This window comes from Paralichthys olivaceus, chromosome 7 (assembly GCF_024713975.1).
Source record: "Paralichthys olivaceus isolate ysfri-2021 chromosome 7, ASM2471397v2, whole genome shotgun sequence".
NCBI lineage: Eukaryota > Metazoa > Chordata > Actinopteri > Pleuronectiformes > Paralichthyidae > Paralichthys > Paralichthys olivaceus.
The window spans coordinates 3,536,177-3,562,597 of NC_091099.1; the positions used below are offsets into that span (position 1 = coordinate 3,536,177).

At 39.6% G+C, this 26,421-nt stretch overlaps 1 protein-coding gene across 2 annotated transcripts; it reads left to right on the top strand.

The window, feature by feature from the left end:
• The first annotated feature begins 1,096 nt into the window (after nucleotides 1-1,096).
• nlrc5 (NLR family, CARD domain containing 5) lies at nucleotides 1,097-25,643 on the top strand. Of its 2 annotated transcripts, XM_069529006.1 has the most exons (54): nucleotides 1,097-1,218; nucleotides 2,116-2,438; nucleotides 2,864-2,953; nucleotides 4,111-4,296; nucleotides 4,513-4,667; nucleotides 4,979-5,110; nucleotides 5,611-5,926; nucleotides 6,850-7,141; nucleotides 7,410-7,560; nucleotides 8,030-8,154; nucleotides 9,505-9,736; nucleotides 9,832-10,067; nucleotides 11,149-11,232; nucleotides 11,767-11,850; nucleotides 11,956-12,039; nucleotides 12,160-12,249; nucleotides 12,359-12,409; nucleotides 12,502-12,528; nucleotides 12,789-12,872; nucleotides 13,009-13,092; nucleotides 13,331-13,420; nucleotides 13,674-13,757; nucleotides 13,841-13,924; nucleotides 14,452-14,535; nucleotides 14,764-14,853; nucleotides 15,009-15,056; nucleotides 15,151-15,180; nucleotides 15,387-15,470; nucleotides 15,555-15,638; nucleotides 15,801-15,890; nucleotides 16,035-16,094; nucleotides 16,372-16,455; nucleotides 16,544-16,627; nucleotides 17,034-17,123; nucleotides 17,264-17,329; nucleotides 17,419-17,502; nucleotides 17,742-17,825; nucleotides 18,131-18,217; nucleotides 18,296-18,355; nucleotides 18,501-18,584; nucleotides 18,698-18,781; nucleotides 18,867-18,950; nucleotides 19,083-19,157; nucleotides 19,322-19,405; nucleotides 19,493-19,576; nucleotides 20,764-20,862; nucleotides 20,974-21,054; nucleotides 22,190-22,273; nucleotides 22,370-22,453; nucleotides 22,555-22,638; nucleotides 22,734-22,811; nucleotides 23,356-23,439; nucleotides 23,627-23,710; nucleotides 23,927-25,643. In XM_069529006.1, exons 2-54 carry the CDS (start codon nucleotides 2,132-2,134, stop codon nucleotides 24,006-24,008), a joined length of 5,532 nt encoding a protein of 1,843 aa, XP_069385107.1. In that variant the 5' UTR covers nucleotides 1,097-1,218; nucleotides 2,116-2,131; the 3' UTR covers nucleotides 24,009-25,643. The 2 variants fall into 2 exon arrangements, with proteins under 2 accessions (XP_069385107.1, XP_069385108.1); XM_069529007.1 differs by lacking the exon at nucleotides 19,493-19,576.
• Nucleotides 25,644-26,421: the final 778 nt, after the last annotated feature.

Below are 26,421 nucleotides of genomic sequence, written 5' to 3' on the forward strand. Positions count from 1 at the left end.
TAAACGTGTTCAAATTCTTTCTTTACAAGTTCTCGTTTAGGATCACCTAACATTTAGAGTGCTGCATCTATCCGATTACGCCCGCTCAATGTAATGAGATAGGCGTCAAGATACTGAGAATGACGGGAGGTCAGAGGTTAGGAAGTGTGGTGTAATGGGGTAGGGTGGGAGTTTTGAGGCACAAGACAATTGCTAATGGTTTAGTAAAAATGAATCCTGAGTGTGTTTCTCGGGGATCATATAAAAAAGATGCAATCAACTACTAACTGTTTTCTTTTGACTATTCAGTACAACAGGCACCAGCTCTTTTCTAGGTCATGGTCCATTACTGGCACATGACAGACAACCAGTCTCGTTGCTCTCTCCCTCCCTCTGTGATAGATATTCCTGTTTTACAGTAGGAGCTGTTTATTTAAACCAAACTTATTCATCCAGTTAATACTTACAGCTCAATTGTAGTATTGAATTAATCCATTTCCAGAATGTACCTCACACGCTTTTACAGGCTTCAGTAAGAATCATTGTCTGAGCCATGCAGGTTTATTTCTTTGCATATACACACAGTGACTGAGTTGAGCTCATCGTTAGCGAGGTGGCCTTACCAAACGTTAATCTGAGGCCGAATCCCACAATTGAATTTATCATTATATTATTTTATTTGCAAAGTGTTGAATTAACAAGATAATTTAAGCAGCATCCACCTGGTCTGTCTCCTACAGAGCCCCTTGAAGTCTCAAAAGATTTTTTTTTTTATCTAGTGCATGCAAGTTGTTATCATGTGGGAACAAGTTATTATAGCACAAGATATTTATTTGTGGGTGTTTGTGTTTTAATCACTCAGATGCACACGTAGAGAAAACTCATCTTATCTAGTTTTATTTTCACCTGCATGTCACCCAATGAAATAAAAACGTCTTAATATATATAAACTCACAATTAGTGCAAAATGTATGTATCTTGTGCACACAAGATATTTTGAGTTGTGCACACTAGTTAAACATCTCGGTTTTACTAGATCATTATTTTTTGCGCAAAAAATAAAAAAATTGTGCACTAATTGTGAGTTAATAAAGACGTGATGTCTCACTCTGTTGCGGATATAGTCAACGGCAGAGTTGCTATGTAAAAGCGAAACCAAAAGTAATCTCCCTTAGTTTCGTTTTTCAAGAAGCAGCTACTGTGGCTGCAGGGAGATGCGGTGGACGACAACAGCTGCTGGTAAGTGCTGATTTTTCAATACTTTACTGCTGTGAACAGAGAAAACACAAATGAGTCGATTTGCTCAGCGTGACTCGTGTTTGTGCAGATTTACGGTGGAAACACTGCCCCGACTCCGTGTCCTTAAGTGACCCCAGCTCTCAGGCGCTTCGGGGACACAATGGTGGAGATCCGCAGAAAACAGACACAGCACCACCTCATTGAGTTTTCCCAGGGAAACATTTCCACCCAAGAAACGAGCAGTTCAGTGAAATAATGAAATAATGTGCCCACCACATTAAAGAAACTCAGGATACACGGGGTCACAACCACTGCGCAGACCCACATGTGATGTCAGAACACACACACACATATAGCATGATAAAGTACGATAAGAGTTATCTTATTAATATGTATGGTTAATATAATGCGTACAAATACCATTTGTGTGATATGAGTCTATTTCTTTAAGGCAAATTATGTGTAGACTGTGCACTAGGGTCTTCAGAAAGTAAATAACTCCACCAAATCCATTGTGCAAACTGTGAAATGTGTGTGTGTGTTTTAATGACTTGAGGGAGATTCTTCCATCCACTCACGGAGAATGTTGAAGTATATTCAAATTACCTCATAAAGTTCAAGGTAATGGTTCCCTTTTGAGGAAGTGTTTTCTGTCACATGGAGAGGTTGTGAATGAGTCAAATAACGTCAGAGAGATTTAATTCAATATATTGTGTGTTTAATGTATGAGTTTTACTTTATTTGAGCATTAAACTCATGTAATAAAGTGACGTGGAACTTAAATGTGTAATTGAGTCATAAAGTCAACATTTTAGGCAAAAAAAAAAAAAAGTCAAGCAAATTGTGTGTCAATTTGTTTGTGTGCTTGTGTCTTTGTTTCTTTGTTTTGTGCGTCAGCTGATGGAGTCTGACCATGGATGAGGACCTCAGCCCTGACGATGAAAATGTAAACCTCGTCTTGGCTCAGGAATCCTCCGAACTGTTCCACATCCTCATCAGTCAGTCGTCCACCATCATAATGCAGTTGTGCCAAATGATGCCCGGTGGCACGATGGACCCCCCTCGCTCCTCTGCAGCAATTATCAAAGATGTGTTGGAGTATTTCAGCATGGCCGAACCTGCAGATTGCCGCAACTTCCTCCAAAGCATGTGCATCCTGTGTGAGAATATCCCCATGCGCCTGGAATCAAGGCTAATGTCCGCAGCCGGATATGCAAACAGTGAGTATTAAATGAAGCTGCAAATGTTAACAGTCGCTCAGTAAACAGTGCACCCAGCCACCGCACCGTACAGTTAATGTGTTCTTGTCCTTTAGCCTCTCGTATGTATTTACTCTAAAGTCATAGATGAAGTGGAATAATTCATGTTAAGTGATATCACACAGTTACAGAAACCGACTAACACTGTGATTTTTTATTGAACTGTTCTGATGATAATATGAAAACTCTTTTTCTGTTGTTTCACTTGGGGAAACCCCAACAATTCCCTGTTTTCAATTTGTAGATGATTTAAAACTGAAAGTTAGAGTCTAAGAGTACGAAACATGCCCGACTCTTGCAGTGCAGAATTCTTTTTGTATTTCTTTTGTAGTATTGCTCTGTATTTTAAGTATTGTGTGCCTTGTATGTGTTTTTCTGCACTGTAGATGTTTGTGAGAATTCCAGACCCAGTGTAACGAATGAAGAGCCGCCATCGTTGCATTCCGAGCCGCAGCTTATCAAACGCCCACGGATTGGTAGAACATTCACACCGCACCTCAGCCTTGTTCCATTACAGCTACACCCACAACACATTCACAAACTAACCTGGCAAAGTGTCACTGATGGATTGAAATCCATGGAATTATATAGAGGATTAAATATGGTGTAGCAGAACCAGCTGCGTTGTCAGTTTGTCATAGTGGAAATAATTGTACTGTAATAAAAAAACACCTGTACCTCAAAAAGCATTTATCTCAAAGACAGACGTTTGTGAATTGTTAAACTTGTGTTTTCTCAACATTAAGTCTAAGTAATGGAGACAGGAAATGAGCTGTGTCACGAGCTGCCACCAAAATTAGGACGTAACCATAAAACTTTAACCCGAGTTTGGTCAGACAGTAAAAACCGAAAGAGAAAGTTGTGGTGGTGTTTTCATACCACAGTTTGTTAGCTGCACCAGTAAAACAAGGCATGTTAACTATGTTTCTTTTACTGGCTATTAAATGACTAGGGTCAACCAGATCTGCTCTGTGTACATTTACTGTTAAATTACCCTGCAGATTTTTGTTGGATAAGTATTTTGGAGTCAAAGAAAACTTGTCCGTTGATGAGGTCCTTATTTTCTATAAAATGGTAGACTGTAATGTTATGAGAAGAACGCCTCAACCATGATTTTCTCTTAAGACGGGCTAAATGTTTGAGTGGGGGGGAGGTTCTGTACATGCAGGTCCTTGTCCTTCATCGTCCGGTTTAAGAGCTCACCAGCACATCATCAGATCATCCCATAGAGATAGTAGAAGAATGACAGGAGATAGAAAGCCAGTTTGTACCAGCCCTCTTTTTGACAGTACGCCAGGATGTCAGCATTCATGATGGTTGTTGGGTCGTAGAGTCCTGGGCAGCTCATCACAGGTCTGCTCATATACCTCCAAACATGATAAGCCAGCAGCGGCAGGTTGAGACATCCTCAAATACACACCCTGACATTTTCAAAATTAAATAATAACATTTCTTGTACTGCGAATTTTCTTTATACTTTTGCATTTATTGTTTAAACAAAGATCTTGTTGTACTGTTTATTGAAAAGAGGACTGCAGTTTACATTTGTTCAACTTTGCACCTCAATCAAAAAGTATAATTCCCGTTTAAAGAAACTTTCCTCTGGAAATAATGTGTTTTCAATGTACTACAGACTACTGGGAGCAGTACATTGCTTCAGTGATGAGTTTAATACTGAGGAGGTGGGAGCGACTGAGTGCAGCCATTGTGAAGGAGGTCGAGCTGGAGAACGTGTGGGTCAACCTAAGGATGGTAACCAGAGGCAGGGACAGACCTGATCAGACCCCTGGACTGACAGACAGAGGGAGCAGAACACCAGGTCAGAGTGACTTCCTCTTTTATTGTTCAACAAGTATCAGATTCATTTATTTGATTATTATCTAGTTTGTATTACATTTTATTTGAAATTATACCTGCATGTATCTCGTTGAACTGAAAAAGAAATTAAAAGGATGAAAGAGGAAAAGCATTTTCTATCACTTGTAATTAAATTCTGTGGTACAATAACTAAACACATTCCCTTCACTAAACTCAGAGCCTGATGGAGATTTTGGGTCTTTGGAGTCCAGAGTGACCCTGGAGACCTTCCTCCAGGGATGTGCAGGAAAGGTGACGGTTGTCGTCGGCCCGGCTGGATCAGGAAAAACTCTGCTGACGTCTTGTATAGGTCAGCAGTGGGCACGCGGCCTTGTAAGTTAAAATACTTACGCAACATTCAGTGGAGTTCATTTTTGTAGATATTTGCATTAAGATTATGATGTGGTTTGGGCAGATTAAATTATTATTGTTAAGAGAGAGAACAATTGAGCGATTGTCAGATATACACCTGAAATGTGTTAGAGCACAGAGACGAGAGCTTGTGCGTTGCTTAGAGTGGTGGGGTGTATCGACCAGCCGCCCCTGGACCAGAATCATTTGTTTCTTCTTTTTGACAGTTATTTTATTTTCTCTCTATGACCTTCTGCCTTATCTGTGTTTCTGTCCTTTCTTCTATCATCCAGGGCCCAATCCCTTCATCCTACCTGTTTGTCCTGTTAGAGTTTCGTCTGCTCAATCTCTTGTCCAGCCCCCTCTCCCTGTCCGAGCTGCTATTCCAACACTACCTCCCTCCAAAAGGAAGCGATGAAGAAAAGGTATGGGATGAGCCATACCAAGACAATACCTTCATAAATCAGGACTTTTATTTTTTTTTTAATGACTTTTCATTTTCCCTTTATTTGACAGTTAGTGTAGAGAGACTAGAATATGGGGAATGACATGGAACCAAGCAGGCTGGGAGAAAATAATATATGCTGATGAAATTGTTGTCATGAGAAGCCATTATTTGTTAGAAAAAGGTTTTCTCTCTGGAGGACGTCTGCCAAGAGCTGCATTAGCAGATATCACTCAAACGTATGCTAAGAGATACATTACAGTTGTGGCCTCAAGGGGCCATAAGGTTAAAATCTCCAAGCAATAATCATAAACCTGAAGTCCGCTCATGCAGTATCACATCCACAAACGACAAAATTCCCATAACACTAGTAAACAACACTGATTCAAACAACTGTTACTAATAAATAACAGACCCTTGTCATTGAGGTGATCTAATGCAGTTTTTCTAACCGTCTGCATATGTTCTCCGTTTGAGCAGAGAGCCGTTGTGGATTACCTCCTTTCCAACCCAGAGCAAAGCTGTTGGGTGCTCGATGGCTATGATGAGTTTGACTGCAAAGTCACCAGACAAGAGGTGCCGGGAGAACGGTTGGACCCAGGAAAACCTATGCCCGTCGCCAACCTCATCTCAGCATTATTATATCGTCAGCTTCTCCCAGGATGCACTGTGCTGGTCACCTGTCGCGTACATGGTGTCATGGATTTGGAGGACGTATCGGATAAAGTGGGGCAGCTGATGGGATGGGACTGCCATCAGATCAAGGAGCATGTGGACAACTTCTTTGGAGTAAAAGGTAAAAAAATGTTCACGCTTTTAGATTTATGAAGTTATATTTGTTATTCTGGATCATTCATACAGAGACAGATTCATGTAGGTTTACGAGGCTGGGCTTTGGGTTTTTACAAACCTGATGTGTTTTTAAACCAGTAGTGGAAGACATTCTCAAATTGTGAACATACTCAGTCTGAATGTAGTGAAATCATCCTGCTACACAATATCATTTAAACCGTCTGTCCAGTGGAGATAACGTTACGTAGCAGTCTCACATACACAGGCTGCCTCTCTTTCACAGAACCACACTGACAGCTCTAACACTCGTTTTATTTCTCTCTCTTTGTCGGAGCCATACAACTGCCAGAGTTTTAGTTTTCTCTTCGCGACCAGATTCATTCCAATTTCAAACATTTTTTAAATATCCGGCACATCTCATCTCTGGCTCACTATCATATTTATAATTTTATTATAATTAGTGGTTATGTATATAACCCCAACACCAAGCTATTTAAGTAAGCTGCTCTCTTACTATCTTTAATTACAGTTTTACACTCTTGAGTATTAATTTGATCTGTAAACAAACACTATAAATGGTGTCCGGTTACATAAGCCTATTAAAAGTTATCCTCACGCCTTGCAAACAAAAAGTTGTAGGAAAAAACAAATTGATGAAAATGTGTTTCAGGGTATGGATTGGAAAACAGAGTTTAAAGTTAGTGTGTCTGACCTTAACTTGAAATCAGACTGTACATGAGATCAGTGAACGTCAGGAAATAACAAGAATCATATCAGATGCAACAAAACTAAGAGGTGGCTCGTTCAGATGTGAATAAATCTCAGATTGAACGTACCTACACTGGTTTTTGAAGGTTTGATCAGTCACAAACATCACTGTTTCAAATGCATCTTGAGCTTCAACTAATTTCTCGCTCCTCTCCAAAGGTGACTCCACAAACAGAGCCCTTGGATTGCAGGCTGCAGACCTCCTCCTCTCCAGCCAACACCTCCTGTCCCTGTCGTACCTCCCAGCCCTCTGCAACATCTGCTGCATCTGTCTGAAGCATCTGCTGCTGGAAGATAAAGAGGAGGAAACAACAACGTCACAAGTCCTGATTCCCGCCACTCTCACCCAGGTCTACCTCAATGTTGTCTGTGCATTCCTGAGCCGAGACCTTGATGAAAGAGGAAAAACTGTCAAAGCAAAGACCACGAAATCCACAAAGTCTCTACAGAGGTGCAGACCAAGTAGAGTATTAACACTGTTTATCACCACAACCTAACACATAATATTCATTTTCCATAAAAAAGGATGCGGAAGGTGGGTGCATCTTACTTAAGTGCAAACATGGTAGTAAAGAAAAGTGTAAGAAAAGTTGTAAAGAAGTAAAACATGGTAATTTTACAGGTTTTTGTTTTGGTTTAAATTCATTTTTCACTCCCATATAATTAAATGATTTATCAATGCAAAAATTGGTTCAGTTGTGCTTATATTCATTTTTCAGATTCACCGCTCTGAGTCAGAATGGATCTGAGCTATGTGAGCTAAGTCGACTGGCCTGGACAGGTTTAGAGGAGAGCAAGATCCTCTTCTTGAAAGATGATGTTCCTCAAAATGTTTTGGATTTTTCCATCAGGACAGGCCTCCTCTCACAGGTCAGACTCATAATGTTCCTTCATTCTGTGCTTGTGCTGCAGAGTTTCCTGCGAAACTAGAGGCTGATAGTTCTTGTTAAAGGACGTACTGAAGTGCGTTTGGTTAGTAGTGTACCGTCTTTGTTTTATGACCTGGTCTGCCAAGTGTGAAAACAAGGAATGTAAAACACTTTGTTTTGTTTGTTTAGCATTGAAGAGTTAATGATGGAATGTGGAATATCTGCATGATGCTCTGGCATGAACACCTATAATCAAAGCCTGTGGACACATCTTATCTCAACACTTAAATACTCAATAGATCTGTTTTATAACCTTTACTTTCAGACTGTGGCTGGTTCTCCATTTACTTTAACATGACTAATAAACAATAAAAACAAAGATTAGATCTTAACTTAGACATATCTTCAAGTACATTGTCACAGAGCTCATGTCACAATAGATAACTCGTTGGTCCATGTCTTCCTGGAAGGTGGAGCTCAGACTTGAGAACGGGACGCCTGCCTACTCTTTCATTCATCTTACAATACAGGAATTTTTGGCTGCACTCAGGATCATGACTAGTAAAGATGTCACTGACACGCAGCTCAAGAAAAGGTGAGGAAATTAATTTCAGGGAAGACAAATGGAGAAATTAACATTAAGACCATGTGCTCTTTCCTCCAATGTGTGGGCTCTGTTTGAGTGGCCAGTGCACTGTGCCTGATGTGTGTTCAGTCACTTACAATTACAGCTCCGCCTCTCACCATGTTAACGAAAGAGGGAAAAGATTCCAGGATTCACGCATTTATTCAGTTCCAGAATGTATTCCTTTAGTTATTCCTCTGGAAAACAGATAAACAAACAAAGCACAATTAACACTCCTTGGCAATTAGGTAAACTGGTGTCTGTCATGTATACATGTTTATTTATAAAGTCAGTAAAACATAATTATATTATTTCTGTCCATTTCCATTCAAACAGACCTTATTTTTAATTACATGTATGACTAAATTTTCCAAATGCACAATTTTCTTTCCCTCACTTGACAGAGATTTGTTTGCACCTGTGTTGTCCGATCTTTGCTTGTCACCACAATGAATATGGACAGGGATTTCAAATAAGGTCAGGTTATTAACACCCTGTCGCTGCGCTGCTTGCATGAGCTTTTTCTCTGCCAATGAAAAGCCCCTCGTAGCTTAAACTTGGAATATGACCCTAAGTGTATAGTAAAAAAAAAATCATTTACAAATATCACAAAACCATTTTAAGAGTGTCTGAACCAAATTTAAAAAATTGGCAACTTAATCTGTGTGTGCGCTGAGACATTTTTGGACCATTGGGGTATTAACACAAGCAGAGGGGTGTAATAGATTTTGACCATATAAAGTCACACTGTATACCAGGAATACCTTTCACATGGAAGCAATATGAGCTGTGTAATAAGATTCCCCTCAGACGTGAATGACCCTTCTCCCCAAAAGGAGCTCAGCTACTTCCGGTAGGGGGGGGGGGGTTGTGGGGCATTGGAGGTTATAGTAAAAGTGAGATGTGAATGTGACGCAGAACAAGGTATCCAGTGTCACCGTCCTGTCTGCCTCCAGTATAAATACCAGTCCCCCTTCTTCCCTCTGTCTAATATTGCTTAAAATACTGTGGGGCTCTGTTGACACTCAAGAAAGACTTTCGAGGGTGTTGTGTGTTCCAAAGGCTGCTAGAAGCCTTCCAAAGACACATGTTGAATTAAATCAATTAAAGATCTTAGGTTGTTGCTGAAATTTGACGCTGAAACGCTAAACACAAAATTCCCTCAGTTTAAACCAACAGAGACTCATTTACAGTATCCAACAAACAACAAAACCCCACAAGTTTCGGGTTTAGAATGTCACTGGTTTGAATCTTTAGACCAAACTCATCAACACATCACACTAATGAAAACGTTGACTTCATGCCTCATTGCTCTCTCAGATTCAGTCTGAAAACCCGTTGGACGACCAGGTCAGACCAGAGGACAGTCTTCACTGACTCTCTGCACCTTTATGTGTGTGGTCTGGCTTCCCAGCACTGCACTCCAGCCTTAGTTCGATTAGCCAGAGCTTCTGGTCAAACAGGTGAACTGAGTTGGGTCCAAAAACGACAAGCCCTTGTTCTGAAACTGCTCAGCAACCTGTGCCACAGCCAGAACCTGACTGGACCCAAGGTAGAATCCTCATATGATTGTTCTGGCAATTTCAAGCTACCCTTTTCTCTTTCTACCTATTTTGATAGCGATCATTTCGTTTTACATATTCACAGATACTGGAGCTATGCCACTGCATCCAGGAGAGCCAGGAACACAAACTTGCCAAAGAGGTTGTGGGTACAAGATCCACTCTGGAGCTGCGCAACATCCACCTGTTACCTAAAGATATTGATGCTCTGGCATTTCTAGTTAACTCAGTAGGTGATAGAAGCATTGGTTTGGACTTTGGAGCATGCTCAATGGAGCCAGAGTGTTTAGATGTCCTGCCAAGGTTCATTCCCCACCTCAGGTAGGCGGGCACAAACACACACAAGGAAAATGACAAGTAGAACTGCACACATTCAGAATTAGAATCAAACAGCTTTTCTTTACAAAAATGACTGTATCTGTTATTTGAAATTAACTCGAGGACTTTCTCATCTTTGGTGCAGATACGTGCGTAAATCAGTTTGTCATTTGAAGTGCAAGGGCAAAATACACAGATGAGTGTACAGTCCAAACACACAGTGGATGTGAGGGAGGAGAACTATTCTATTTTTATGACCACAGGTTTAGTGCAATTAAAGAAGCAGTCGCAGTGGATGGCGTTAAGCTGTCAAGAATGTGAAAACCTGCGTTTAGACTTTGGTTAGAGAACACTTGCACAGAGGCTCCGGAAAGATCTGCTTCTTCGCCTTTGACATTCCACAGCCACCTGTCCTGCAAACTGTCAAACTCTCTGGTGCTCCATGTTCCCTGCTGTGGCCCTGAGGTCGGCCGAGTCTCTGCTTGAAAAATAGACCTACAGCAAGATCAGAAAGACAGCAGCTGGCTCCTTCAAGTTACGTTTTATCAGACCAGCTGAAAAAAGAATCAACACCTAAAACAATAAATGCAGGAGGCCAAAATAAAATACACCAGATGGTGGTGAAAGCTTTGTTTAAAACATTAAACGGCAACATGCAAAGCTATGTGCTGTACATAGAAATCTCTCCACAGGAAGGCGATCGGAGAAAATAATACTAATAAGTCAGCTGCTGCCAACAGCTCGTCCTGTCTGCAGCTTCCAGGGTCTTTGTGCAATTGGTCTCAGTGTCGGTGTCACGTGAAGCAGGGGGGAGACATTACTGTCCAACTGGCAATAGTTCTGTGCAGGGCCCCCTCTTAACCAACTACTACACAATAAATGTAACTGGTGATATAAACACAACAGCATCAATTATCCTATGAGCTATTTTGAAGGTGATCTTCAACAGAGAGTGACATTTCAATTTGTGTTTCTTACAAATCTAACATCAACATCTGTTGATGGCATCTCAGCTTCCCATCCCATATGTAGACTTGTTTCTTTTAGCCGTGCATGCTATTTTTGACTTCTTGTGTGTCTTCAGTTTTCGCAGCCGCAGATATGGCGACAGGTTTGCAGAGAAGTTGTCCTCCATTTTGCCTGAATTCACAACCCTGAGAAAACTTGAGTAAGATGCTTCCTCTTTTGTCGCACCCTCAGCTCAACTGTAACTGATATTTCACTTCTTAATATCTATAGTATTCTCTGATTTTTCTTAGGATTTAGATTCTTTTCAACATATACAGTCTGTCGTTTCAGCCTCTCTGAAATTGTTTCATTGTGACAAATTCACGGTAAATTGTTTTATCTGGAAATGTTCAAGTGGAAGTGGACAATTATTATTAATTGCTCATGTCCCATAGAAAATACATAGTGGGGGGATTACAACCAATCAGTGTAATTTCCTTTGAGATACTCCGATGAATAAAGTGAAGGCAACCCCACTTACCACACTGTTTTATTCCCAGCATGTTGTATTACTTTAATTACTTTTTTTACATGTTACCTTCCAAGTTAATTGCTCTCCTGAATTATTTTATTCTGGTTCAACCATGTGAAGCAGTTTGTTACTTTTTAGTAATAAGTTCTGGATAAATACTTATTTTTTTAAATTAGTTGTATTATTAGTACTTGACTGAGTAATTGCTTTTATCTCGACAAGGTTTTGTGGTTCCAGTCTGACTGACAGAGGAGCAGCTTGTTTGGCTTCTGCTCTGGAGAAGTGTCCACACATCACTGAGCTCAAGTATATTTTCTATCTTACATCTAAAACATTAATTTCACTACTACACTAAATTATTAATTTAAACACAGACCACTGACGCCATGCTTTTGTTTTTTTTGTTAAAAGTTTCAGTGGCAACAGCCTGAAAGACAAAGGGATCAAACACGTGGCTGATATCTTTACCAAACTACCAAAACTGGTGTCTGTCATGTAAGTCCATACTTCTGATGAGCTTTTTCTAACTGCTATAATGCGCTATTTCAAATATTGTTGGCTTTCAAGGAAGCTGTATTGTGTGGAGGTTAATATGTGCATTTGTGCAAATTACAGCCTGAGTTGTAACAACAGCTCCCTGAAAACTGTGGACTATCTCGTTGGAAAAATGTCTTCGTGTTTGAACATCCGGCATGTTTACGCAGAGTATGACTACACAACACACACACACACACAGCTACAGGTATCTTTATAAGTTTGCATCATGTATCACAGAGGCTGTACCTTACATCCTATACCAACTGTTTTTGGGCAGTGCGTCGAAAGAAGTGACAGTAACTTTCTCCCAAACCTCAGATATGGAGAGGTGAGTTTTTATGGTCTCATAAAATTTATAAATCTATAAAACAAATGTTGACCTCACTGAAATTCTGTCTCATTTCCTTTATTCATTTACAGCCATGAAAAGTCTGAAACAACAGTCCGGTAAGATTCAATAAATCTCATATCACATTTTGATTTCTTTCCAAAGCTTTGGTGTGGATCCAGTTTCCTTGGAGAAATTTGCTCAGTATTTGAACTTTGATTATGTTTGTTGGCAAAGAGCACGTACAAGTTTGAAACAATTTGTCTTGGCTTAAAGCTGTGATCTCAGTACTACTGCTGTATTAATACTTAAATGAAATGATTGAGTTTCTGTGCAGATAGTTGATGACATTTCTATTATTTTCTTTTGGTTTTTCCAGCTTGTTGAACCAGAAATGGAACAAGTCTGAGATGCAGAAAGTTGCCAGTTCACTGGCTTGTTGTCCTTCTCTGTCTGTCCTGGAGTAAGTACCTGTAAATACACCTCTACAATAAAAGCAGCCAGTTAGTAACTTACAGTTTTATTTTTGATCAGTGTGTTTCTTACGTATTTTACATATTTAAATCAAATGCCATTCAAATTCTGTGTTTGTGTTCTAGTTTGTCTGGAGGCAAGTGGGATTTGGAAACTCTAAAGAAACTGACTCAGTTTTTGCCAAAGTTAAATGTCACCGACAAGATCATGTAAGACTGCATCACAAAGCACATGATATGAAACTGATACTTAAGCTACATGTATTCTGCGGACAGCGTTTGTTATGGTGTTTGTATTGCAATAAAACATTAAGCTTTACTTGAGTATACATAAATATCCAAAATGATCCCAAATGCTTTTTATACACTTACATTCTTTGTGGTTGGGAAAGACAAATAAAAAAAACAGTGCTCAGCAGCTTGTTGATGGTGGTTTGTTGTTTCTCAGTCTCAACGACAGCTGCTCGTCAGTGAAAGACCTGTTGGTTCTGACTGCTCTGCTGTCTCGTTGCCCTACTGTGATGGAGCTTCACATCAGGTACAAACACGCCTGTAAACGTGCATTAAATGGGACAAATGTGGCCGGTACGGTGACACAGAGGTGAGCACCCTCACCTCAAGGCAAGAAGGTTGCGGCGTTCACACTAGAGAACAACTCCATGAACGTCATTCTGTTGCAACACTCGTGGCTCCTGTGCAGAAGCAATCAGTGCATTGTCTATTTAAATTGCTGAAGTTCTAAAATGTGGGTTCATCACTGTGATTCAACCTGTTGTTTCTTCATATTCAAGACTACAGTCTGATACAGATCCTGCTCCGGTGTCTATACTTTTCTCTGGAGGGAGCGAAGAGCCTGCAAACAATAAAACACTCAGGTGTGTATGAAGTTATCGGTTTATTTTCTGAAATAATAAAGACATTATTACAGTATTTACCGTCTTTTTGTTGCCTCTGTCAGTCTCAGCTGCTGTGGTCTGCTTCATACTGATCTGACCAGAGTGTGGAGGAGTTTGGAGACGTCCTGTGATCTCACTGTGCTGGAGTAAGACACATATAAAGACATAGAAGTTCTCACACCGACACGCGACGATTTTTATTTTAAGTCTCATGTTCTGTGGCAACATTAAACATTCCTCCATCAACACATAAACTCAACCGCTGTCGTAAAGCCTCATGGAAGGAGCAGAGCCAGTGGAATGTACGTGGTAGACTTAGTATTTGTCAAACACAAATGATAAGAACAAAAACTGAAGACATCTGTGTTTTCTCAGTTCTTGAGGTTTAATAAGGGCTTGCATGAATTTGAATATACATCACAATGTGTATGACTGATTGTTCTGGACAAACCTGCATTCACACACACTTCACTCAACCACCTGTTTTTTATCTGTCAATTATCCGTCATCATGTGATGGTCAGTTTATACATGAGTGTAAATTTTAATCACAGAGTTTCTTTTGTATTTTCTGCATCACCAGGTTATGTACATGTTTCCCTTGTTTTGGCAGCTCTACTGTGTATTTCATTCTTATCCCTCATTCTTCTAACTCCCCACTTTTTTATTTTCAGTTTGTCCAGCAACCAGTTGGGAAACCAAGGTCTGAGGAAGCTGCTGGATGTCCTGCCTCGTTTTAGCAAAATCCAGGAAATCAAGTAAGGCTCGACACAAATATATAACAAGATTTCAGGTAAAATGCAATTATTGAAAAAAGGGAATGAGTTTATCTGATCTTCGTATGCTGGTGGACGATTCTTTTCTCGTCAGATAGATTCCAAGAAAATGTGCTGTTGCTGTGTGCTACATTTATTTAGTATAAATAGCTCATGTAAAAATAAATCCTGTCCTTCCACCTGGCTCATGGTGTTTGTGTGTGTTTTCAGTGCCAGTAACAACGGCATCGGAATGGAGGGAGTGGTGATGTTGGCTGGTGCTTTGTGCTCCAGGAACAATTTAACAGAGATCCACATCAGGTACTTCTACACTTTATGTATTTAATGTTTCTACTACAGCAGCAACTGAGCGAGCCCTCCATTTAAACATGTATGTCTGTTTATGGAAAATAATAAATACACATGTGCGTGTAAATTTGTGATTAGTGATGTTTCCCTGTTCCTCTGTTTTGCAGTGAGGGGGGGAGGGAGCAGGTGATCCTGAAGTTCTGCTCTGACCAAAGGTAGAAAAGCTTTAATCATGAAAACCACCACTAATCTGAATCCAGTTGTATTTGTCTGTTTATAGTCGAATTCTGTGCTTGTTTTATTTTTCAGCGATGAGACACAGCAGCTCAAGAAGTTCAGGTAAAGTCCGCTGATAAAGACCTGGTGAAAAAACACAGATTTAACTAAGATCATTCTTTTTTTTCCATCAACATAAATCAAATTGTGTTAATTATCAATGGATTTGGTAATTTTTAAGAAAAAGATCCACAAGATTTGCCGGTGTAGGCTCCGAGATGTACGATTTGTTGAACTTCTTGATCTGTAAAATAAATTTGATTGTGTAGGATAAAGAACAGCAGCCTCCTGCCCTCTAATGTCACCGCACTATGCAGGAGACTGGTCCAGTGTGGCTCCTCCTTGGAGTTGGAGTAAGTGTAATAACTGTTTATTCACATGTTTTAATTGTATTGACGTAAGGTAACATGTCCCCGTTAATATCTCTGTCTCGTCAGTTTGTGTCACTGTTCACTGAAAGACGAGGCGATCAAGAACCTGCTCAAGGTTTTACCAAAGATGGCGTCGCTGCAGAGACTCAAGTAAGACACACACACATAGAATACGCTTTAAATAGGGTGGATGGTTTCGTGTGTGAGAGTTTATTTTGTTTTTATGATAAACTTAATATCCACAACAGATATTAAGCAAAGAATATGTGTTATCACTTTCATTTTTATCAACCCCATCCTCTCTTCATCCAGTGTCAGCTACAGCATCACCTCAACAACCGGCGCACTGACCATGGTCCGGTGTTTGACGGACAGTCCATGCGTCACATCTTTAGCACTCAGGTGTGACACTAATGTGAACATAACACAACACAATCAAAGTGTTAGTTCTCTGCAGTCGTGGGTACAATCATAAGAAGTATTTATTATAATTAGCTTCCTGGAACATTTTGATGAAAGTTAAACGGTGCTGTGACTCCTCCTCAGGTCTCAGGGTGAAGGTTTCGTCCATTTTGGCAGAGTGAAGGCAGAACAAGTCAGCTGCAGGTCTGTGATCGCCAAAATGTTTTGTCCACTGATCATTAAAAAATACTTTTTGTTTTTCAGAACTCTCAGTTTGTCATATTTAAGAATCCATTGTACATCAGATTTATCTTCTCACATTCTCCCCCCGTGTATTGATTTAGAAAAGTATGTGCTGTATTTTAGAGCTGTCAACCACTGAGAGTCAAAGAAAAATGATTTTACTACACAGAATTATCAGTAATTGATTATCAGATTATGATTTGTCATTGTCTTTTGTCTGATTCCCTCATTTCCACAGGTTAACTCATTTTAACCTGTCCAGTGACAACATGGAGCGGCTGATGAAGATCCTGCAGCAGGTTCATCAGCAGTGTGACCTGGAGTACGAACCTCACACACTCTTATATACATTAAACCAACCTTTACTCCACTGCTGTTGAATAATAACAACCTTTTTCTTCTAACTGCAGTTTATCGAGCAACCAACTGAGGGATGAAGGAGTGAAGTGTTTAACTGATTCTCTTCCGATGCTTAAAATCAACAGCCTCGTCAAGTAAGATAAAAAAATGTTTTCAGTTTTCAACGTTTTCAGTTGCATATTTATTTGTAGCTGCTGTAAAAAACAGTCAGAAGAAGTGTTTCAGTGAAAGGTTTGTTAAAAATAAATACGTTTTGAAATTGAAACAACCCTTGTTACCAATAATTTACTTTATGTACCACATAACAGACTATTTACTGGAGCAGGCATCTTTTTAACAAAACTCAAATGAAAGAAAGAGTATTTACATCTGTTGTTTTATACCATGACGTGAGAAAATATATCATCAGATCTTTATTCTTTACTCTTGAACATCAGTATGTGAATTAACAGCAAGCTTCAGCATCTGGTTTCTAGTGTTGGATCCTCTTTGGCAGTAGTGTAACTGGTTTCCTGATCTTCAACACGTCTTCATCCACAGTCTGAGCAACAACAGCCTGACCCAGCAGGGACTGTTGGATGTGGCCGGGTCACTTTGCACCTGTGATAACGTCAGTGCTGTAGAAGTCAGGTGAGTCCGTGCAGAAATAAATAAACAAACAAAAAACGAATAAATTAAATATTGAATGTGTTAAGAAAAGAGTTATAAAAAAAATTTTCATGTTCGTCCCTGTGTGTCTGTGAACTCCACCCTCTGATGTCCACTGGAAGTCTGGGAGCAGAAGACAGGTGTCTTCTCCGGTTCAGACAATACGGAGGTTGTGAAAAAACTCTGAGGTAAAACCAGAATTCACAGTTCAAATTATTTTCTATTCTAGAAATTTATTTCAATTTTGTTCTCTCCATCTTGTCTGCTTCTCCACCAGCGTCAGGGACGGTGACCTGGAACGCAAGCATCTGAACAGATTAGCAGAGATTGTGTCTGATTGTCCTCATTTGACCAAACTGGAGTACGTAACATTCCCATGTTCAGATTATTACTGTAGAAGAAAAAGATTTCATTTGTTACAAGAGCTTTTCAGGAAGAAACAGATACGTCATAAGTTTTAATTGCTTTTCTTGCTTTTTATACTACAAATGGCACAATCTTGAAACCCTTCAGGTTTACTTACATTGATGTTGAAGGATAACTTGAGAGAGATGGTCATGTGACAGCTAGTAATGATCTGTCTCTGTGGCTGATCCGCAGGTTCAAGAATAATTCATTGGAGTCTGAGTGGATTGAAGACTTTGTGAGAGTGGTGAGCATCGGGCAGAGAGGATGCAGCATCAGGTGAGACAGAACTATAACATTTGAAGTCACAACTAAATATTATAACTTAAATATACTGTATATACTGAATAAGTTTAACACACACAGTGTAATCTTTAAACATAAGTATAAATACTCACAGCGCTGCAGGTTACTTGTGTAGACTACAACATAAACTGTCAAATATCAGACTCAAGCACTTTTTCCTGTTTTAGAAGTGACAGGTGAAGACTTATACAAATTTAGTCTCAGATGTTTACATACCTCTGTGTTCCTGTTCAAAAACTGAAACTGAACTATATCACATTTTGTTTTTTTCTGGGCAGTTTTGACGAGCCTTGGATCAGAGATGAAAAAGCTGTGAGTTTAGTTTGTCGCTGTCTGGAGCTCAAAGACAACATTCAGACAATCAGGTGAGACACGAAGACTAAACACTCTTGACTAATATTCAAATCAGTGTGTTTCTAATTAACAACTCATTAATTCTTCAGGATGCAACACACCACACTGCACCTGTGTCTGATGAGATCCGCTGGACCGGCTTCAGTCGGGTAATACGACAGACTGTGTCCGATAAAAAACTAATATTATTCTGGATAACTGAAGACAGCAGGAACGAGACGAACAGCTCATATCTTGTTGTCGCTCTCGTTGTACATGTTTTGAGATCTGTTTGTCTCTCATCCCCCCCCTCAGCCCTGCAGACTGTAAAGTTGAGCGACGTCAGCTGTCTCCTCTGAAGAGCGACGTCCAAATGTGTCCTTTACTGACAGAGCTGGAGTTAGTTCTCTGTTTTTTATGTTTGAATCATGCCCATGGCAGAAAGCGAGATGCACTCATACAAGAAACTAAATGAAACCAAAATAATGAGTCTTTATTCTTGTTATTTTCAGTTTTTCCCACAACCGCCTGGGTGCAGAGGGAGTGGAGTCTCTCTGCTCTGTTCTGCCCTCGCTGCCAAAACTCACCTCTCTCAGGTTCGAGGTTTCTGTCGTGACTATTTTTGACAAATTTCTGTTGTAAAGTGCGGACGTGTGAAGCATCTGCTCTCATCTTTAACAGCGTTGTTTTCGAAGAGACGTGTCAGACTGTGGTTGAGAAGCTCTCAGAGGCTTTGCTGCAAGCTACAAGTTTTCAGTGCCTCAAGTGAGCAACACACACACACCAACACATTATTATGAATATATATCTTTACTATTTACCTCTTCAACGGTTCCATATTCTTCTGCATCCTTTCCTGTGCCACGTGATCATTGTCTCCCTCTCCGTTTCTCTCAGTCTATCAGGTCATGTGATTAGTGACTCAGCAGCTCAGACGATGACCAGAATAATCCCCCGTTTACGATCGCTCAAGTAAGCATTCAAATCCAGATCAGTACAGTAAACTGTTTGAATCTTTAGTTAATGCTCAGGCCACAGTCCACATGTGATCAACGTCTCACTGTGTTGTTCTGTATAAACTGAACAATAGTAATTATCTCACACAGTGATAACGTCACTCTTTGACTTGTCTCTAGTTTGTCTCATTGTTCATGGTCAGCGGCTGCAGGGCTGCAGCTCGTCAAAGCACTGGGACACTGTGTCTGTCTGGAAACTCTTTGGTAAGACACACATACTGATCATGTATAAATACTTCTGAGAGTACTTTCTGTAAAGAGTACTTCCTCTGTGTCTGTGTTTAACTGAAGTCTGGACTCGGTACACCTGGATGAAAACAGCAGGGCATGTCTGGCACAAGTACTAAAGAAGATCCACTCTATACACAGTCTCAAGTAAGAAGAACTTGACTTATCCAAAATAATAAAAATGCTCGTAGACGCTGTGCCTTAAACCTGTATTATCTCTAATGACCAGCAGAGGGTGACACCACTGAATGCAAAAGTATGTCACACACTCAGGACCATAGAAAAGTAATCAGCATACATACAGTTGTATGTAAAGATTTAACTGTGGCTAATTCATTTTTATAAAAATAGATGCATAATCCCAGAGTCATTTTGAACTGGACCAAGTAAGATGTTGCCACTTCCAGCTCCTCGACACGTAGTTGTTAGTATTTATTTAATTCAGTAATGTGAGCCTGTTATCTCAGGCCTTTCATTTTCAGCCATCATTTAACCGCTGACACATCGTATTTACACCACTACGATAATCTGGTCTATTTATGAAATGCATTTTTTAACAGGGTCACTGCCAAAGCTGTGGGTTCAGTGCCCACAATGTCATACCAGTGTGTCATCAGCTCTGCACTTACTTCTTCATAAATTTATAGGATCTGAAGTTATGATTCACTTGTCCCTCCCCACGGGACGAAATCTAACATCCCCTGTGCGCTCATAGGGTTTAGCTCCACAGTCATGTTGACTGACAAACTGTAAGATCACCAGACAAAATGTCTGTGTGGTTTGGACAGTGCTTTTATACAGATCATGTTTGCACGGATGTAAGATTCAATCCTCCTCAAATGTTGGCTCTGCCGAAACCCAGTTTCACGAGCACCTGCCTGCTTGCCCCCCCTCCCTCTCTCTCTTCTCCTCCTCCTATTTTTCTCCGCTGACCACCCAGTCGAGGCAGACGTCGCCCACACTGAGTCTGGTTCTGGACTTTTCTTCCAGTTAATGAGGACTTATTGTGGGAGCTCTTGGTTTCTCTATAATTTTAAACACTTGACCTTCAATGTAAAGATCCTTGAGATAATGTATATTATATGATTCGGCGCTATACAGATAAAATTGAATTAAATTGTTTGCAGAATCATTAGAGTTTTGAAATGTTCTTTAGTTTTTGATTTCTGTTTAGTTAAGTAGATAAGTATTCATTGTTGTATTTGTATTTTTGAGGAATTGATTAGATTTACTTTAGTTTTTATTTGTTTCATTGTTAATTGTAGATTTTATTTATTATTCATGTTTATTTTATTTGTTCAAATGAAAAACATTTTCATGTGTGTGTGTGACAGGCTAAATAAGGTCGCTGCAGTGGTGGGACCATCCGAACAGAGCTGTGTGTTGGATCTTCTAGCTGCTCTGGAAGAACTGACGCTGATGGAGGAGATAGAGTGAGATTTCCGAACATGCAGCACAAACATAAAACCATGTGATGAACCAGTTTTACGTCTGTCATGTCAGAAACCTCGTCCTCAGTGGCGTGTGATCTCTTGTGGTTGCAGGTTGGACGGCTGGAGGATGTCTGATAAAGTAGAACAGCTGATCAGGCACCTTCCTCTCTGGACGCAGCTCAGGAAGATCAGGTGGGAAAGAAGGTCACATGTATTTATTTCCTCCTAAGACGACATCCTGGGCTCTGGTGATGCCTCAGGTGTGAGGATCTGGCTAACAGAGCACAAATACTGTATTTTCACAACACTGGGCACCACAGCCGCCACATTCTGTTTTTACATAAATACAAATACAAATAAAAACAATTACCATTCACGATATAATTACATGTCAGATCAAACATGACCCAGTGTCCGCTACAAGGAATGTCAATATATATTTTTGAGAATGTAAAATTCAGTGTATTTATGTTGAAATACATTTCTAGATTCTCTTAGAAACATCTAAATATCAGCATCACAGAGCTTTTGTAGCATTTCACTCGCTGCCAGTTGTAGTTTCTTGGAACTGTTTTACATTTGAGACAAGACTTGATATTGGTTTTATATTCCAACCATGAAACCAATCAATCACCATTTAATTTTCTAAATATTATAACTGAAAACTATAGAAGAGTTAAGTTGTACCTGTAAATCATAGCTTTGCCCCCCCCGCGAAAGTCACTCACTATTTTATTGTGCACTCGAGGACCAGCTGTTCCCATTCATCACCTGGTTCTTCCTGTTAGACTGACAGTCCCAGAAGGCTCAGTGAGCGTATTCATGTAATTAGTTAAGCTTTGTTTGAACAAAACACCTTTTATCTGCAGACGTTTTACACAGTGAGTCAGGACTTTACCACAGTTCCCACATTGGGCAACAGCTGGAAGGAAAAAGTCTCTTTTAAAAGTGAGAAACCCCCCAAGAGAGCCAGGCTGTGGGTGGGGGAGGGGCCTCGACCGGACTGGGGGTAGGAGGAGAGAAATGTGGCGGAGAAGTGGAAGGAAAAAAAATAAGCGGAGACTCCGGGTGCAGAAAGTGAAGCCAATGCGGAAGTGCCTGACACCGGTAATCTCTCATATGACCAACAGAGGGAGACTCGGCTAAGTTAGTGTGTGAACATTTCTGACTTTGGCACCACCCAGTGGTCTCAAAGAATATAGCAGCACTCCCAAACGTCCCCTCAACTTCTTTTCTTAGTGGTAACTCCCAAGGCTTTCAGAGAAAAACATCGAACTACATAATTCAGCTGATTTGAATCGTGTCTTCATGCATGTCCATCCTTCAGACTTTCAAAGAACCTTGTCAGCGACGAATCAGGAGACAAGCTGCTGGAGGCTCTGAGCGGCTGTCGTCATCTGGAGGAGCTCTGGTAAGAACATGAGGTGTTTCACACATACACCTCATAGAAAACCACTTTCATTCTACTTGATTATAATATTTTATTTTACAATATTCTGTCGTCCAGTCTGAGTAGCAACCATCTTGGTGACCTCACTGCTGCCAGAATGGCTCTTGTTCTACCATCGCTGACACACATCAAGGTGTTGGAGTGAGTCACACACACTAAACATTTTCATCATTTATATTTTTCATATTAGTCATAGTTGTCCTGACGTTTCTGTTCTCTCTCTCCCTACGTGTCTTTTCTAGTATTTCAGAGAACAGTATTGGAAACAAAGGGTCAGTGAACCTGGCTCAAGCACTAAAGAACATGAAGAATCTCACCAAGCTTCAGTAAGACTCGTCAGCTCCTCCACTTCTTCCATGAATCTCAACATTAATGACGGAGTAGACTCACTGATTGTTTCTCTCTTGTCACGGCCTCTCAGTTTGACCGCTGTCGGGACGTCTGAGCTTCGTGCTGTAGCTGCAAGTCTGGCTCGCTGTCCGCTCCTACAGGATGTTGGGTAAGATTAAAGACATGTCATACTATAAATTCAATCTTAAAAACAGACAGCTCATGTTAACATGAAATGCTAAAACGTCTGGGAGCAGAAGTCCTTGTTTTCACATCCATATCAACTGCTAACTCCGTTATTTGGGTTTTCAGCATTGAGCTGTTCATTTAAAATAAGAAAAGGACAATTAAGAGAAGGTTTTATCCAAGATGCAAAAATAAATGAATAAGAAAATGAATAAAATATGATCATTCAATTATTTTTAAAGGAGAACACAAGAACAAGATGGTAGACATTCTGATTGGAGCCTGTATGTGTTGAACTCCTTGTTCCACATTATTTGTGGATTCTTGCTGCTTCAGGTTGAATATGAGCAAACTGAGGAATGTGTTCGAACAATAAAACATTTAAAAAGGTAGATGAGTAGATGAATATAAGGAAAGTTTTATAAAAGGTATGAAAATCTGAGTGAAGAGTCTAGTGTTACTGAAGTGGTCTAAGAAAAAAAAAGGCTGATTAGAGAATTCTACTAATTTTCCCTCTCTCTGTTTAGTCTGGGATGGAACAACTGTGGTGATGACGTGGTGCTGGAGCTCGCCAGAGTTTTACCCTCCTGTCAGAATCTGACCAGAATAGAGTGAGTTTGTTGAAACACACCAACAATGCTGGTTTTTGCAGCAATATTTAGTTTCAAGTCTTCCTATTTCTCTACGTCTCTCACTTTGAGGAAGATTTCATGTTGTGTTATATATATATATATAGATAGATTTAGTTGAGGTCCTTGGGCCTCACACTAAACATGGATGTAAATGTTTGTGTCTCAGTCTGGAGTCCAACAGTGTGAGTGTTGTTGGAGTGGAGTCTCTGGTTGAGGCCTTACAGTCGTGTCCCTCTCTGCAGCTCATCAGGTAAACGTCCTCTCATCAGATGTGTTAGACATGAACTCTGGAAACTGTGGGTCTCTCAAACAGGCGCCTACACATTTTTATTATCATCTATATTTTGGATTGATGAAGCCACATTCAATAGTTTAACCACAACTTAAAATGATACCTGTTATTTACTTCCAGTCAGTTATACAGAGACTTTAAAAATAGAATATAAAATAAATCTGTCTTTTTCAGGCTGTGGAGGAACGAGGTGTCCTCCAGTGAAGCTCAGAGGCTGATTCTAAAGGAGAGGAGGCTGAATTTCTCTTCCACCTAACGTGATGGAAGTGGTTCTCAGGAGGAGCTTTCCACTTCCTCAGAGTTCATCGCGGACACAGTGAAGTATTGTTAGTGCCACAAACAGAATATTTATTAGAAAACACAAACTGTGTTAATCCGGAAAAAGTTCAGATCTTCATGTCTAATTTTGAGGGTATTAAGCCCCAGGTCAGTTGTGTATCTAATGGAGGCAGCTGCTGGTATCTCTACCAGCATGAATGGATAAAACACCACTATGTGGTTTATGCACTAGTAGATTTCTGAAATAATTCCCTTTTAGTTTGTCTTTGAACTGTAGTTTTTTCTTGAGAGTTGATCTGGGGAATATTCTGAGTTAAGTTAAAATTTAAAATGTAGTTCCACAGCAGTGAATTGACATGGTCAGTTAATGAGAAGAATGTTTTGGATTTGTTTTTGTGTGATAATATGATTATAACTTTAATTACACTTTTAAACAAGAAAACATAGGGTTAAAATACTGAAGTAGGTTCATAATTAATAATGGTAATAATAACAATAGAGATAAAAGACCAAAGGCACTTCGAGTCAGGAAGATAGCTCAGGCAGTTCATGCCAGAGCCTCGAGGGTCTGATGCCCCCTAGTGTTCAGCTGAGATTCAGGAGGTGACAGCAAAACCTTTGACCAAAAATTGCGACGCAATCGGAGATAAAAGGGAATAAAGAGAGGAATAAAATAATTCAGATAGTGATATATGAGCCCATGTATGTTTTAAATAATCTTTTAAAATACTTTGGAGTTTAACCATAAACTTTATTTTATTATTATAATAGCAATAAACGCATACAAGCAATTATGTAGAACTTGAAATAAAGACAAAGACAGAAAAACATATCTTTAAGTGAATAAAGGCTGTGAAAGGTTCACGTCGGCCAATGTTTCAGCCAATCGATAAATTGTTGACACTTGTTGATAATAATTGTGTTTTGTAGTTGTAGAGACGATGGACTGAATGTTTGTCCCAGAGTGTTTGTGTCCCACTGCTGTGAAGCTGGAGGCCATGGTTTATATGATTCCTTCATTTCTAACAAACTTTCCTGTGAGTAAATACTGATAATATAATGAGTATATATACGATGAGTATATATTTAATGAGTATTTATGGAGACAGACTCTCGTACTCTGAGTCACTTTGCACTATGATGCTGTTTACAATGACTTGAGGCCACACTGGTGAAGAAAAACCTAAGCTCCTAAACTCAAAGTTAAGACGAGGGAGGATCTCCTCTCTGATGGTTATTTCACATTGTGGTCTCTGGACGAGGTATATATTTATTTAGCTTATTTCTGCTTAGCGTTCCATGCAAATAATTTGTTTTTTTTATTATTTATTCAATTGTAGATTGTGTTATTGGTTCAGAAGAACTGTGTTTAAACACAAACAGAGATTCATTCCGATCTCTTATGTGTGAGCTAATGTGTAAACTACTGCACCTTATTTACTTCCCCGCTCCTGTGTGCTAAAGAAGCTGTTTAAAGTTGTTTTTTTGCTTTAGAGGTTGGTTCTCAGGTTTTGGATTTCTCATGTGAAAAAATTCCCTCTTTCCTTGACATTCATTCATTCATTCTGATTTGCACTGAGACGTCAGTTGGAAATAAAAAAAAAAAGGACGACCATGGGTTTTGGCCTTTTTCTTAAATAGTCAGTTGATTTATTTTTCAGTTTGGTCTCGTGTGTCTGTGTGGAGCTCATATCACAGCCAGTGATGAACTCTCTGCTGCAGTTATGTTGACCGGGCGCTCCCTCGTGGTGAAGACTGGTGGTGCAAATATGGTGAAGTCGTTTCTGCTGTATGCAAATGAACAAGACAAAACTCACAAACCAAACCTAATCCTGATGTTTCACAATTTCATCTTAATTCCTTTTTTTAAAAAATGTAATATTTACCAAAGAAAGTACAAGTACCACAGTGGATGGTGTGTTTCCAGCAGTGGTAATGTTAGTGCAATGTGCTAAAATGGGATAAAGACACATTAGTACCATAAAAGAGCAGAAGAATAAGATGAGATAAGATAAGATTTACTTTATTCATCCCACACTGGGGATATTTCAACATTACAGCAGCAGAAGGGCATTAGGAGACAAATACAAATATAAAATTAGAATAAAAATATACATACCGGTATGTATATAAAGAAAAATGTAAAGAGTATACAAAGAAACCTGAAAATTCACGGTGATTATTGCACATGAGAGTGGAGAATATACATTGGGATGTACAATATATCATCTACTGTGGTACTTGTACTTTCTATACAATACAGAATATACTTTTCATAATTAAAAAGAAAAAGCAAAACCATTACACTCGGAACAGCAGTGATATAATACTTACTTTATTTATAGATAAAAGAAAACAGGTGTCGAATAATAATCAGACTCTGAATTAAA

Coding starts and splice junctions, on each gene's coding strand:
- nlrc5 (XM_069529006.1), top strand. CDS start 2,132: ATGGATGAGGACCTCAGCCCTGACGATGAAAATGTAAACCTCGTCTTG. Junction 4,297..4,512: donor CAGAGGGAGCAGAACACCAG/GTCAGAGTGACT, acceptor CACTAAACTCAG/AGCCTGATGGAGATTTTGGG. Junction 16,095..16,371: donor GCAGAACAAGTCAGCTGCAG/GTCTGTGATCGC, acceptor TCATTTCCACAG/GTTAACTCATTTTAACCTGT.